General features: G+C 43.7%; 1 protein-coding gene across 3 annotated transcripts in view; it reads left to right on the plus strand.

The window, feature by feature from the left end:
- Smarcc1 (SWI/SNF related BAF chromatin remodeling complex subunit C1) overlaps positions 1-12,181 on the plus strand; it is a 102,419-nt gene extending 90,238 nt beyond the window's left edge. The window contains exons 27-28 of one of the 3 annotated variants that reach the window (XM_034483666.2): positions 6,869-7,045; positions 9,815-12,181. In XM_034483666.2, coding sequence (XP_034339557.1) covers positions 6,869-7,045; positions 9,815-9,909 — 272 coding nt within the window. In that variant the 3' untranslated portion in view covers positions 9,910-12,181. Of the gene's footprint in view, positions 1-6,868; positions 7,046-8,238; positions 8,568-9,814 lie in introns of those variants that run through there. The other 2 variants (XM_034483668.2, XM_076917320.1) reach the window with 2 other exon arrangements.
- The last annotated feature ends 3,935 nt before the right edge of the window (positions 12,182-16,116 follow it).

Genomic DNA, 16,116 nt, shown 5'->3' on the forward strand with positions numbered 1-16,116 from the left:
AAACCAGAAGAGGGCCTTACATCTCCTGGAACTGGAGTCATAGGTGGTTGTGAGCCAACAAGTGGGTGTTGCAAATCAAACCCTGGTCCTCTGGAGAATAGCCAAGTTCTTTTGTCTACTAAGTCATCTCTCCATACCCAATTTTTATGATATTTAATTATGTGTGTTTGTCTCTGTCTGTGCGGGTGTTAGTGTGAATGCAGGTTCCCTTGGAGGCTGGAGCCAGAGGCTTCGGAGCTCCTTCAGCTGTAGTTAGAGGCAGTTATGGGCCACCAAGCATGGTGCTAAGAACTGTGCTTGGGTTCTCTGGAAAAGCACTGTGCTCTCTTAAACACTGAGCTATCTCTCACCCCAAAGAGTTTCTGCTGTACAGTTGGCACATCTATTTTTGTCTTATCTTACGTTTTCCTAAATTTGTTAAAAGAGACAGTGCTGTAATTCATCATCTCCCCTTAAGCTGTAAAATGGTACCTAACAGTTTCTCAACTGCTGGGGCTGCAAAGATGGAAGGATGGTTTGGTGGTTTAAGAGCTGCTCTCCCAGAGGACCCAGGGTCAATTTTCAACACATACATTGCAACTTCCACCTGTCTGTAACTCCAGTTCCAGGGCTTTTGACATTCTTACACAGACCTATGTGGAGGCAAAATAATGAACATATAATAAAAATAAATTACTGTATATACTTTTAAATCAGTAGGCTATTTGTTAAGAAAAGAAAAATCTTTATGAAAACATAACTGCTTCTGCCTATAATACACTACAAGCTAAGTAGTCATTATATCAGTTGTTAAAGATTTCTTTCTTTCTTTATTTTTTTAATGTGTCTTGAAGGTAGTTCTCTCCTCACCGTGTGCATTCCAGGTGTGGAACTTAACAATCAGGCCTCACAACAAGCCCCTTACCCACTGAGCCACCTCGTTGGCCTAGCTACGGAGTCGAGACTGAGTCACTTGTTGGTGTTGCCAACTGTTTGACTTTGTGGTATCCACAAATACATGGACAGCCACGGGCAAGTATAGCCTGTTAGGTGACCAGTACATGTGGGCCCTGGTGGCACACCTGCCTAACATGCCCAAGGCCCTGAAGTTCATCTACGGCATCACCAAAAAAGAAAGTTTAAGTGTAGTTTGGTGAGAAAAAGTGTTGCCTCTATAAAATGGTATTTCAATACCAAAAGTAGAGCGTCTCTTTCAGTTGAGGCACTAACCACTCGGCACAATGGTCTCAGTGTAGCCCAAAGCCGCTCCTCTAATCCATGGTCTTGATTGCTCAGGCTCTAGCCTTTTCCCCCAGACCTTGCTAGTGGAGAAGAATCCTCTGAGGATCCCGGACTTCTCCTCACTCACTTGGCCTCAATTGTGTTTCCATTCTCTTGGGTACTCAGCAGAAGGTGTCTGTGCATAGTTAGACCTTGTATGGCTCACAGAGGCAGAAGTGGGTGTTTTTATCCTCTGGAGCTGAGGCTGCAGATGGTTGGGTACTCATTAGCCAGTGTGGGTATTGCAACCTGAGTTTGGGTCCTCTTGAAGAGCACCAGATGCTCTTACCTGCTGCACCATCTCTCCAAACCAGCTCTCTTGTCTCAGTTAAACCCAGTTACAGCCCCTTACCCGTGGGAAATGCAGTATTCAAGAACATGGTACTGTGGACTCAGCTCCACACTAAAAGGGAAGGAGAAATAGTCCATCACATTGGGCTCCTTTTGTAGTCTGTGGCACCTTACACTGTCTGATAACAGAGCTGCTGTGCTACTCTCCGGAGTAGCAGGTCGCCTAAAGAGAGAACACCAAGGCTCAGTCTTTAACAAAGGGCATCTGTGACAGGCGCCCCCAGGAAGCTGCTGTGGAAAAGAAGCCTCTGAGGATCCTGGGCTTCCCTTGCTTGGCCCCAATTGTGTTATTTCCGTTCTCCTGGGGCCTCAGCCAGAGGGTGTCTGCATAGTTAGAAACGGATGCATGACACACAGCTTCAGGCTGGATGTGCAGGGCTCCCCTTCCCAGCTTCTTTCTCTTCTCACCTTACTCTTCCAATGAATAAAAATAAGATCCTTCGCTAATATCCCTTTAGACATGATAGGTGTAAGGCTTTAGTACGGGATCTAATAAAAATGGAAGTGAGAGGGTTTTTCTACTAGCTAAACCTAATTTTAGCAAACCTTTCCATTTCCCAGGCTTCAGATGCCTGCTGTTTAAAAAATGTTTGTATGTAGGTCAGACTCCCACCATCCTGTGCTTTGCCACTGCTGTTTTGAAGCCTGCTCGCTGTCTCTCCTCCCTCTCTTCCCCTCACCTCACCTCTTCCTCCTCCTCCCACCTCAGAAATTGTGTGTGTGTGTGTGTGTGTGTGTGTGTGTGTGTGTGTGTGTGTGTAAATGGACTATTACACATTTTGTCTTCTTGGTATTTCAGGTTTATATGAGTTGTACTGCAGGCTTGTAAGAATTAGCAAAAATATGTTGGTTTTTTTTTTTTTAAGTGATGATACTTATATCAAGTAGCCCCACCCACCAAAGAAAAGGATCTTTAGATTTCAGGTATACAGAACGCTGATTTTAGTCTTCATTCCAGTCCTCTGAATTCCTATTTCAAATTTGATGTTGCTACATCACCTTTTCTGCAGCTGTGGAGATGGCTCAGTTTGTAAACTGCTTGCTAGTGCAAGCATGAGGACTTTGCTTTGATTCTAGTGTTTATGTAACTGCCTTGTCTGGCATAGCACGCTTACAGTTCCAGGGCTGGGCAGGTGCAGACGGGAATCCCTAGGGTTTGCTGGCCATCCAGTCCAGTTGAATCTCAGAAGCAGAAGCAATTGTTTTACTCTAACCTTTCCTTTTTTGCTGCCACCCACTTCATGAGCCAGTGAGAATGGCTTCATGATCCTGTCTATGGATTTCATAGTACACCTCAGCACAAGCCTGTGCTGGCCCTTGTTCCACGTACAGTGATACAAGCACAGTGTCCAGAGCCAGGCATATTACATCCTGAAACCCAGCTCCCATTTCCCAGCTGTATATGCTCAGGTAGCTACTCACTGAACAGTCTTACTGAGATTAAATGAATTTGTGCTTTTAAAGCTCTTAAAATGCTGGACATAGTAGCATGTGTTTCATGCATTAGATTTCTGGGTCATCATAACAAATTTATCACACATTTGCTGTGACTTAAAACAATAGAAAATCGGGCTAGAGGTATAACTCAATTAGTAGAGGGCTCACTGAATGTGTATGCAGACTTTAATGTAATGCCCAGCACTGTATAAAACCAAGCATCAAAACACATATAAAACCCACACTTGTAATCTTGGCACTCAAAAAGTAGAATTAGGAACATCAGTTTAAGTTCAGCTACAAAGAGAATGTGAGGCTAGCCTGGAATACGTATGAGATCCTGTCTCTAAAAAGTAGAAATTTATTCTCACACTCTGAAGATTGGGTCTCTGGCACCCACCCTTGCCTTGAGGGATCTGAGTGAAGCTGTCTCTGTTCTTTCAAAGTTCCAGTGGTTGCTTGGTGTTCCTCTGCTTGCATCGCTCTGTTTCTATCCCACTGTCTTCCTGTGCTCCTTTTCATATTTGTTACTGGATTTAGGACCTCTCAGGGGATCTGATGATCTCCTCTCACTCAGTCCTCGGTCACAGCTGCACTGCTAGCCAGACTACTGCACATGGAATATCAACCCAACGCTTGAAAAGACTTTTAGAACTTTTTTTTTTTTTTTTTTTTTTTTTTTTTAGTTCTTCAGATGTGAATTTTTAGACATTTCCAGGAGCTGGAGAGATGGTTCAGTGATTAAGAACCCTGACTGATCTTCCAGAGAGGACCCAGGTTCAATTCCCATCGCCCACATGGAGTTCACAACTGTCTGTAACTCCAGTTTCAGGGAATCTGTTATCCTCACACACAGACGCAGGCAAAACACCAATACATATAAAAGAAAAATTTTTTAAAAAAATTAAAGACAATTTCCAATACTCACACATTTTTATTTCAAAATTGGGAGTTACTGATGTTCCCCTGGTAAAAGATGCTTAAAATCAGTTCTTTAAAAAGACTGAAGGAGGGCTGGAGAGATGGCTCAGTGGTTAAGAGCAGTAACTGCTCTTCCAGAGGTCCTGAGTTCAATTCCCAGGTGGCTCACAACCATCTGTAATGGGATCTGATTCCTTCTTCTGGTGTGTCTGAAGACAGCCAGTGTGCTCATATACATAAAATAAATAAATCTTAAAAAAAAAAAAAAGACTGAAGGAGTGAGGGCTGGTGGTGCAGCTCACTTGTGCATGCAGCACTTGGGCTTAGCAGGCAGGTCTCTGAGCTCAAGGCCAGTGTGTTCTGTCTCGTCACTTCTAAGCTGCCTGGGGTTACATAATGAGACCCTGTCTCAAATAAATGAACAAATAGATAAATAGAAATCTTACTTATAAAGTGTTTCGTTTGGGCAGAGTATTAAGTGAGAAGAGAACTGGACCTTGAGTTAGATGGCTTGAGTTATTTTATGATTTCCCCTGCCTTGTCCGTGCAAAAGTGGCGTGTAGCTTTGAAGCTGTGCACAGTGGCATATAGCTATAATTCCATCGTTCAAGTGGCTGAGTCCAGAGGATCATCACAAGTTCAAGGCTAGCCTGAAGTACATAGCTCCAGGTCAACCTGGACTGTAGACCCTGTACAAAATACAAATTGATTTGGAACTTTTCGGAGCTTTGTTTTACTCCCTATAAGATAATAATGTTTTGGGCCTGAGAGGTGGCTCAGTAGAACTGACTGTTCTTCCAGAGGTCTGGAGTTTACAACACATGGTACCAGCAACCACATGGTAGTTCACAACCATCTGCAATGGGATCTGATGCCCCCTTCTAGTGTGTCTAAAGATGGTGTACACACATACATAAAAAAATAAAATTAAAAAAAAAGTTAAAAATATTGACTTTTAGTCCTTGTTTGCTTTTTGTTGTGATAAAACACCATGAAAAAAAGCAACTGGAGGAGGGAAGGTTTGCTCCTCATAATCATAGTCGACTGACACTCAGGGAAGTCAGGACAGTGTGGGAGCATTGTTTGATCTCCCATTGCTTTCGGCTATGACTCTCTACCCAGGGGTGAAACCGCCCATTGTGTATTGACCCCTCCTGCATTAGTCATTAATCAAGGAAATGCTCCACAGAAATACCCTAGGTCAAAACGATGGAGGCAGTTCCTCAGCTGAGGATCGCCATCCTCAGTGACTCATTTGTGTCAAGTTTACTAACCCAGCAGACTGCCTCTCACAAGCATGTTAGAGGAACTACTGACAAATCAGGCACCATTTAAAAGAATAAAATAATGCCAGATCATAACAAAACCTTGTAGTTAAGAAGGAGAACCATTCAGGTTTATTCTGTATAGTCTTGGGAAACGAAGTAACTTGCCTTGAAACATATATCCAGAATAGATGAAGAGGAAGGGAGGTCATGGTTACTCTTCTATGCGTTGCCCTTTTGTGTGTATGTGGGGGGGGGGGGGGGGATGGAGGGGGGGTTCTTTTGGCTCTTGACTGAGTCCATGGACTCAGCAGACCTTACTTTGGAATCAGGATTTGAAACTGAACTGTGAAATGAACCTATACAGTTGTGTGTTGTGTCATTACCTCATGGTGGCTCTGTTTTCTTCACGATGATGAGGCTCACAGACTCCTGTCATAGCCATACTTGGTAGAAGAGGCAGCATGAAGATGGATAAGGACTGTGTTAGTTTCCCTTAATCATAGGACCAGAAGTGTTCCTTTGTCTCCAAGCTAGAGTTTTGTACTTTTGAGTTCAAAAGTAAGCTCTCTATCTACCTCTGTGACTGCTTGCATACTACAATGACAAAGTTGAATGCATGCAGCATCACTCAGTAACAGAGTCTAAATACTTACTCTATCTTGAAAGAAAAGTGTATCAGTATGCAAGCAAATCGGAGACATTGTTTGTTCTGTCTCCCATCATTAATGTAAAGACACTGGGAAGAGATGAAGTTGTCTGTCATTTGTCCTGTTCTTCCTCCTGTGATTGTACCAGGCCAGTGCTTCACGGATTCCCTAGGGGATCCTCCAGGTCAGGGACAGCTAGAACTTTGAAATTCCAAATAGAACCTTTTACAGTGGTAGCTTTAGTGCACCAGTTTCCTTTGAAAGTCGTGTCTGATCTCTATTCTGTGACAGGTATCGGATGTGATGTGATTTGATTTGATAAGCCACTGCTCATTTAGAGTGACCAGAGTGAAACTGTTCTTTGCCTGATACTTCCTCAAAACTATACTCCCATTTGTTGTTTGCTTTTTTAGATGAACTCATGTATTTTAGATTGGCTTCATACCCACTGTCTAGCCAGTGATGACTTTGAAATCTTACTTTTACCTCCCAGATCCTACGATTATAAGCATATACCATAACACTATTTATGTGGTCTGGAGATTGTGCTCACCCTCTTACATATTAGGGAAGCATTATTACCAGTTGTATTTACGTACCAATTGAGCCATGACCTCAGCCCTGTAATTCAGTCTTAACAGCAACTACCTTTCCTGTACCAAAGTTGAGAAGTCAGTCAGTGAACTTTCCTCAGTTAAGTGTTCTATAAAGAAACAAATAAAAAGCTGATCGTCAGGCCAGTGAGATAGTGAGGGTACTTGCCCTCAAGTATGGCTATCTATGTTCAGTCCTCAGAGCTCACACACATAACTTGTTCCTACAAGTTCTCCTATAGCCTCCATACTTGGACCATGACGTGTTTGTGCCCATATATCCACATATTAAATAAAGCCTTGTCTGTGTTCTACAGTCATGGATGTTTAGTTGGTTCCTACCCACCCCCAGTGCATGTATACTTACAATACTTTACATCTCTTTCCACAGGGCAAATGCCAGGCCCTGGCTCCATGATGCCTGGGCAGCCCATGCCGGGTCGCATGATTCCCACTGTGGCGGCCAACATTCACTCTACTGGGAGTGGCCCTACCCCTCCCGGTATGCCTCCAATGCCCGGAAACATTTTAGGACCCCGGGTACCCCTCACAGCACCAAATGGCATGTGTAAGTAGCACAGTGGGAAGACATTCCCCCAGCATCCTGCTTTGGAAGCAACAGATAAGGAAGAAAGGCTTTCTTCTCTTGATGAGATGTTGAAAGCCCATAGATAGTCTAGCCTGCAATAATAAGTTGTGGGAGATAACATTTTGGTGTGAAACTCAGGTTGTATACTCAGTACTTAGGTCTGTGGGTAAGCCACTGGTTTCTGTCACTCATGATTAAACCTGAGTAGTTTGAATTTCAACTGATATGCATAACTCCTGGCTGTTATTTCCCCTACAAGAACTTTTATGCTGTAGAGTTAAAAGTGGTAAGTAGGGAAAAAAAGAAATTGGACCAGACTTAGTCCAATTAAAGGGTGCACTCCTTTAATCCCAGTACTCAGGAGCAGAGACAGGTGTGAGACTTGCCTGGTATATATATACATGGAGCTCTAGGCCAGCCAAGGCTATATAGTAAGGTCCAAGACAGGAGTAAGCTCTTGTAGCTTCTCTTGATACTTTGGTGGTCCCTGCATAGACTGGAAGTCAGATGGTTTAGGAAGGGTAAAGAAAGAGTATCGGATGGAGAGGTGCTAGTGAGGCTGAGCAGCCTCCCTCTGAGCTTGTGTTCAGAGCCCGGGCTGTTTCCTTCATAAGCCCTGCCCCAGCCGGAGCCTTGACCTCCACAGGTTACGTCAGAGCCTGTGATCTGCCTCCAGCTGGGTGGACATGCTCAGTGAAAAGGATCCAGCCATAGTCTGTGAGTCCTTAAGAAGTTCATGTATGTGGCCAGAAATTAGCTCCTATTCACAAAACAGAATAAATAACCAGAATCCTTGGTCTGCTGGGCAGTGATGGCTCACACGCTAGCATTCAGGAAAGAGAGGCAGGCAGATCTCTGAGTTTGAGGCCAGTCAGTTCTACACAGCAAATTCCTGGACAGCCAGTGCTACACAGAGAATCTGTATCTCAAAGAAGAAAAACAGAAAAAACAAAAACATAATCCTTGGCTGCCAGCATGAGCTTTAATTAGAATGAATGAATGAGTGAATGAAAAAACTTTGATAGGACTGTTGATCTGTACTGTGACTTTCTGCTATAATGGACTAAGTTCCAGAACAATGGACCAAAGTAAACCCATTTTTAAAAAATAATAATAAGTTGAATAAACTTTAGTAAAAGCTATAAGCTCTGACTGGTGGGATGTCTTAGCAGGTCAAGGCTCTTACATCCAAAACTGACAACATGAATGTGATCCCTGGAGACCTGCATGGTGGAGGAGAGAGCTGATTCCTGTAGGCTGTCTTCTAACTTTAACACATTCTCTCACACCAGCACAGCCATGCACATACACACACGGAACAGCTACAATAGGGAACTCAAATCCTTGGACTGCGCTGTAATGCTCCAGGAGACGTCTTGCAGGGAAGGTGGCTTCATGCAGAGAGGCATGTGAATCCCAGAGGCTGAGACAACGTTACATGTACAGAAGAAAGTCTTGGATTAACTGAATTTATAGAATCTGGCCCATATGAAAAGTTATTTCCCTTGAGCTTATGGTCAGATACCATAGTAGAATGGCTGACAAAATGCTTCCCAAGTCACCTCCCAGTCCAGGAAGAATTAGCCTTCAAGAGAACAGACCCAGTTTGCCATCTCTCGTCATCAGATCATGTCATTGGACTTTATCACTGGTCTGCTTGGTTTTTGTCATTAGGATTCTTCTATTGTGAAGGGTCCTCAAAGGAGTACCTTGGGAATACATGTGGAGTACATGGGGGGGGTGGTCTTTAGAGAATCTGGACTCTGGACTTGATGTCTTCTACTCAGAGATCACAAAGGGATGAGATGGTGGGATTCAGAATGCTTTCAAAAGCTGTAGAGGTTTGATAGAAACCTCTTGGGAATAAAACGGGTGAATTCCTGATTAGTGTAGCTATGCTTTAATTATTTGTTTGATATATTTTCATTTCTGGCAAGATCTAGAGGTTTTAACATCTTGGATTAAATGATCTCTGGGGTTCTTTTGTGCATGAAAGCGGCATAGAAAAGAACCCCAGACACTCAGGCTAATTGTTCCCTTCAGGACCTGACCTAGTTTGAGTCAGAAATCCAAGGGTGGCAGTTGAAGGCCTCCTAAGAGTATCCAGCTCGTCAGCAGCTGCTTCAGTGGGGTTCTGTGACTCTGGTAGAAACAGTTAATCAGCAAGAAGTTATTGATATCTCTCCTGTGCCCAGCTAGGATACACACCATGGAATAAAGAGAGATACAGAACTAGCCCATGAAGGCTCTGATTATTTATTTAATGAAGAAACACAGTTAGTAGAAAGAACAATTAGAATACAATAAAATGGAAACATAATTAAGTTATAAAAGAATGTGTCTGGATTGATTCTTGAAATGAGTGGTCCTTGGAGAAGGGTGGGTGAATTCTGGCATTCCCATCCTATCTCTTAGGTTAGGGCAACTTGAGCAGCAGTTGGCTTCTGTGCACTTGACCTTAGGTAGTAAACCTATGAGCCAGTATTGCTTACCTACTGCCAACAAAGTTACTTCCTGAGGATGGTGGAACATGTCTTTAATGCTAGCAAAATGGCTGAGGCAGGGAGATCTCTGAATTTGAGACTAGTCTTGTCTACACAGCAAATTTTAGACCAGCCTAGGCTTCGTCACAAAATCTTGTCCCCCAAAAAAGAAAAAAATAATCTTTCTGTTACTTTCTATTGAATGGACTTTCCCAACCCTCCCTGCGTTTCCAGCAATGACGAGTTACCTTGAATGTGTTTGCAGATCCTCCTCCACCACAGCAGCAGCAGCCGCCTCCACCTGCAGATGGGCTCCCTCCACCTCCTGCTCCAGGCCCACCAGCCTCGGCCACTCCCTAGCCCCGAAGACGCAGGGAGCCTCCACAGCCACCACAAACTGAAGTGGGGATGGCAAGACTTGTGTTTCAGCTTCCTTGGTTTTCTTGCAGGATTTTTTTTTTTTTTTTTTTCCCACAATCCCAAGCACAAGTCCCATGTCTCTCCACTCCCTGATACTTCCTGTGTCGGGTCCTTAGTTGATGGAAGGCCTGTGGTGACTGGTGTGATCTGGTCACTTAAAAAGTACCATGTGTCTCCCCCGTCTCAGTGTGACAGATGCTGGCAATTGGTTTCCAGGTCCTGTTGACATTAGTATTCTCGGTCTGTCTGTTTCTCTCTCTCTCTCTCTCTCTCTCTCTCTCTCTCTCTCTCTCTCTCTCTCTCTCTTTCTCTCTCTCTCTGCTTTGTCTAAGGCTTTAATGTATAATCCTCTATAATTATTGTTCTTTCTTCCTCTGTTATGGTTGTTTTTAAGGAAAGTATCCTAAGTTAATAGAAACCAAAAAATGGTAATGGGCAGAAACAGATAGCCACAGAAAGACACACCTTAAGGCATTATAAGTGACCTTATTTCTGCTTATCTGAGCTAAGAGTGGTGCTGCTGTAAAGTTCCTGAGACTTGTCACACATAAATGCACCAAAATGGGAAGAGCTGGGGAAGGAGGGGGTGTCGTCCTGATTTAATTTCCTGGTGAGGACCATGAAGAACTCCACTCTGCCTAGAAGAACACACCACTGTACCTAGTGTGTGACAGCAAAGAGCACAGACATTACAGCAAACCCACTCCTTCCTTCTCCCACCATTTTGGTCCTCTGTGCAGAAGGTTTGCAGTATTAGAACTAGATGGTTGTTTTCCTAAGGGCAGTGTGAGCTTTAAAAGCTGGGATTTGGTAATCTGGGGCCCTACTACACACCTTTAGGAGTCCTTTCCAAACCTCTCCCAACCCTCCCCAAATATACATGCTTTACCCTCGACACCCCAGATCCAGACAAACGTTACGTGTTTTTAAACCTTCATCCTATAAGAAAGAAAAGAAATGTAAAATGGGTTAAGTGGATTGTGTTAAACATTTTATCTCATGCATCTCAGTTAGGATGGCGGGGTACAGATCCCTCAACTACCTCTCGCTGCAGCCAGGGTGAATGGGATTTCTTAAGCGGTACTGAGGTGCAGAATGGGAGTAGAAAAGCCCACATGTGATCAGCAGCCTCCTGTACCTTCTTTTTCTGAGACCTCACATTCCATCTGTCACAGGGTTATGGAGACTGTGCTGATGGCACAACGACCTCACTTGGCTCCAAAGCACTGGGCTTAAGGTTTGGGGTGCCATCCCAGAGGAAGAGCCACAAAAAAATGCCTTAATTTGAGCCTGTATCTACCCCTGCTGATGGACAATTAGATGGTTTGGTTTTGTCAGCTTCTTCTCCCTCCCTCGTCTTTCCATTAGTAGCAAAAGGGTGTTTTTGGCAGAACTTTAAGTGGCAGTTTCATTCTTGAGAATGCAAGGTAGAACACCTTATGAGTGTATTTTCTATTTGTGTTTTAAAGCTGTATGTTTGGGAGGTGTAGGTAAGCATTTCTTAATAGAAGGAAAAAAAAAAACAAAAACAAAAAACCCCAAACCCACAGTTGAGATTTGCCTTTGAGTCTCTGGGGTTTGCCTCCGACTAGGTGCCTGGGTCACTGCCAGAGTCCTGGGGTGCTAGAAATCCTGTTCTCTCCTGGTACTCTAGAGTCTTGGGGTGGAAATGGAAATGAGTTTGTTCCTTGGGAGCTTACTCTTCTCATTTACCTCCAGGAAGACCCCAGTGTCTTTTGGCAGCAGCCAGGGTTCCCCTCCTCCCCTCCATTCTCCCCCCAGAGTAGGTTGACTCCAAACAGTAGTCTTCTCCCTGGAGTCCTGGAAGAATAGGACTCTGGTTCATACTGTGGCTCTGTAACCTAAGGTCTGTGATTCGACCACTTTCCAGTTGGAGAGATGCAAGTGGAGATAATTTTACAGTGTTGATAATCTACAGAACCTGAGTCCAACACAGCTCTTTCCATGACTGTCAGTCGGGTATCATTCCTGTAATAACACCCATCCAATTTTGTGAGGGGTGGGCTTGGATACTGTGTGGTTTTTGTACAAATGTGTTTCTCAGTGTGGGTTTTTGGTTTTGTTGTTGTTTTTCCTTTAGGTTTTGTTTTAATGAGGGAAGGGAGTTTTGAGAGTTTGGGAGAAAATGAATGAAAGTGGCTTAATGTCCCTCTTTTTCATTGAATAAATGAAATACCATTTATGAATTCTAGTCCCATTCTCTGCATTCATCCATTCATTTCATAGTGTGTCCTGTACAGAAAGAATACTCAGTCTCACCTGGTCCTGGTTAGCTTTTAAAATTTCATGACTCAGGGCCTAGTAGGCTGATCCTTTACAAGGTGCTTCGGTATTGAATGGATGCCTTCTTCATTCAAAGAAAGATGAGCAGAATCTCTCCAGAAGGAACATAACCTAATGTCCTGGTGCCTCCTCCAAAAGGGAGTGGTCAGGTAACACTTAGATGTAACTCGATCTTTTATCAGCTGATAAAAGGTGCTTGCAACCAAGTCTGATGATGTAAGTTCGATTCCCTGTTCTCTGGCCTTCACATGCACACTATTATGCACATACGTACATACATACATACATACATACATACATACATACATACATACATATTTATATGGGTTTTATTTTTTTAAGATAGTCTCACTCTATAGTCTTGACTTGCCTGGAACTCTATACAGATCAGTCTGGTTTTACACTAGCAGACATCCACCTGCCTCTCAAGTACTGGAATTAAACATAAGTGCCACCACATCTGGCTTTAAATTTTTTCTCCTTAATAAGGTTGTATAGTACAAAGCTCTACAAATTCCTCTCAAGACGTTTTAGCCAATAAAAATAGGAGATCCTGCTGTGTGGGTCATCCCCTCCCCCCCCACCCCCGGAGAAAACTGAGAAACAATGTGTAAAATCTGAACTGAGCGGCCTATAATTTCTGTGTAATATCCTGAATTCAGTCCCTAGTGGGAGGCGCAGTATAGTTTCTGATGTGCTGCCTGTGATATCCTGGGGGTGGCTAGACTTGGGAATGTTTATCCTTGTCATAAAGGGCAGAGGCAAGTGGATCTCTTGTGAGCCTACCTAGGGCCATATAGTGAGGTAGGGAAGGGTTTTAATCCTGACCTTGGGGCAGAGATCTGATACAAGACTGCCATAAAGAATGGTTAATGGGCTGGGTAGTGGTACCTTATACCTTTAATCTCAGCAGGGATGCAGAGGCAGGAAAATCTGAGTTTGAAGCCAGCCTCATCTGCACAGTCAGTTCCAGAACAGCTAAGGCTACACAGAAATCCCATGTGGGAAAAAACAACAAAGAATGGATAATGGGGGGCAGGTATGGTAGATTTCTTTCATAGTTTTATAGGACTTAAGACCACTGGTAGTAGCCTAGCTGTGACAACACTTTAATCCCAGCACTGGGAAGTCAGGTTAGAGAACAGCCAGAGCTTCACGGAGAAGCCCTGTCAGGGGTGTAGGGGTGGCTAATAGGAGAGGGAAAATCCAGTAACCCACTTAGAATTAATACCCTTGTACTTTCCAGGACCAGCCTACTCTGTTCTGACCCCTGGGAAAACCAGGGGTGAAAAAGGTCTTTGGCTCCTGTGTTTGCTTTTCTGCTGTGCAGAAATTGGAGGTAATCCTTAACCACTTATAAGCCCCCCTCTCCCCAGAAACCTTTGAATGCTCTTGTAGCTTCATGGAGAGCAGTCATGTAACCTGTGCTGCCAGTAGCTTTGTCCTTTAGAATAAGGAGAAATCACCTGCCCTAAAGGTAGTTTTTGAAGACCTTAGCAAAGTAGTGACAGCACCTGGAGGCACCTGACAGTAAGGGAAAAGATCTTCCTGGTTCCCTAGCAGCCTATCTTCCGCTCTCCTAGATGGAACCAGTGTTGGGGCAGAAGTGGTAGCTCTCAGGGATTTTTGACAGGCCATGGTCTTGTATCTGGTTTGGCCTTGACATTGACAGGCTTCTAGTAGCCATCTGGATTGTAGCATCCTTCCCTCCATGTCCGCTCACCTTTGCTGTTTGTTGAAACAGGCCTTTGTGTATCCCAGGACAACCTTCAGCTTCTGATTCTCTTGTGTCCATTAACCATGTGCCACCCAGCCAAGGGTTATCTTATTCCTCTCAGGCAGTAGGTGTCTTCTGCATACTAGTTAGTTGAGTGGCTTTCTCCCAACTGGCCTGGCTTTGGAGTTAATAAGTTCAAAAGCCCTTTGCATCGTAATAAACCTTTGCCTGGCAAAAATAACCACCCCTAGGTTTGTGATACCCTTTTCTGAAGTGAGAAGACTCGATCTCCATGAAGAAGTTATATCAACACAAGGCCCTTCTCTTCCTACCAGGAATGGTGTAAGTAGGCCTATTTCTAGTAGCCCATTATGCACCCCGCCCTCCAAAAAAGGAACAGTTTGGTCATTCTGCGATGGTCATTACTAATAGTTTAGCAGCTAGGCATAGCAACATGCCTTTAATCCCAGAATATGGAAAGTAGAGACAGTAGGTTTAGGAATTTAAGGTTGGCTTTAGTTCTATAAAGACTGTCACCAATCTGGATTATGAGGGAAGGTCTCAAGGGGCTGTAGGACACAGCATTAAGTACCCAGGTGAAAGTGCAGGCTGGGTAAGGAGATAAGGCTTCAGTTGCCCTGCTCTGCATCCTGGTCCCTCTTCTGAAATGCAAGGAAGTGAGGGTCTGGAGTGCACACACAGTGACTTACAACTGTAACTCCAGTTCCTCAGTTCTGAGGCATCTGATACTCTTCTGACTTTTTGGATACCAGATATGGGTGTTGTGCAGATACTAACAGGTAAAACACTCATGCACACAAAAAATAATTTTAAAGGGTGAAATGAGAAGCCTCCATATTCAGATGAGTACAACTTTTAAATAGAAAAGCCAAAATTTCAGTATGTTGGTGTTTATCCTGAGGATTTAAAGTCAAACTGATGTTCTCCAAAATGTCCAGACCAAACTGTGTGGTCCATCGTGATGGGAGCAGGGACAGTAGCCTCAGTGAAGCAGGTGTCTTTTTTTGCACATGAGGATGTATGCAGTGGTCTTTATGGCTTGGCTCTGGAGACAAGTTACCAAAACAGGAAACAGGCATGAAGAAGCCATTGCCATACAAAACATGTATGGTGCCCAAATGGTACATGATACGAATAGAGGACTTGTAGAAGCTATTAATAGGTGGTGGTTTCATTGTCTAGTTCTCTTATCACTTCTTCAGCTTCTTCGGCCTTCATGTACACGCTTCATGTACATACATTTGCCACTGCTTGCCAGATCCTTTGATGCTGTCTCCAGTGACTATCCCCAGGATCACACAGATCTGATGCCAGATCTTGCTCTTCTCACCACAGAATGAGCTTTCCCCATTCCATTTTTGGGCATCACCCAGTTACTCTGTTCTCAGTGCTAGGGAGGATCAAAGGTCAGCAGTTTGCTTGCTTACTTTGTTTTGTTTGTTTGTTTAATACCAAATTGGTGCTGGATATATAGCTTATTGACATCATTTTACTTGCATGAACAAGGCCCTGGGTTCAATTTCAGGCAACTTAAACAAAATTGAACAAAGTGGTAGCAGAATTTCTCTCCAGGGAAGGAAGAAGAGAGTTGAGAAAGGAAATATTTCACATTCTGTACACTTGCTTGTTTTACTGATCAAAACAACACAATTTAAAAGGATAGTTACAGATGGGAAATAGGGTAGGTAGAAGGATTTGGTTGATTAGTTAGTTCTAGACAGGGATTGGATTACAGACATGAGCTACCATAGCCAGCAAATACAGTTATTTTGCAGCATTAGGAATTGAACCTTAAGTCTCACTCATTTTAGGCAAGTGCTCTCCCTAACTCTTAGTGCTTTACCATGAGTAAGAAAAGGCACTTTATTGTGACCATGCCCTAGATGTTAAAGAACTTATATAGGGTCTCCTGTGCAGACCCACTTTAGACAACTACCACTCAAGAACTGAAGAGAGACATAGGTATTATATTTGGATAAGCAAGCCCCCTCTTGACTGGAACTCCAGACTGGGACAAGTCTGTCTGGTTGCCACTCCATAGATGCTATACAGCCCCCACAGAGCCACCTCTGAGCCAGGACTTAAGTGCCAAACTGCTGGAATTT

This window comes from Arvicanthis niloticus, chromosome 21 (genome assembly GCF_011762505.2).
Source record: "Arvicanthis niloticus isolate mArvNil1 chromosome 21, mArvNil1.pat.X, whole genome shotgun sequence".
Lineage (NCBI taxonomy): Eukaryota > Metazoa > Chordata > Mammalia > Rodentia > Muridae > Arvicanthis > Arvicanthis niloticus.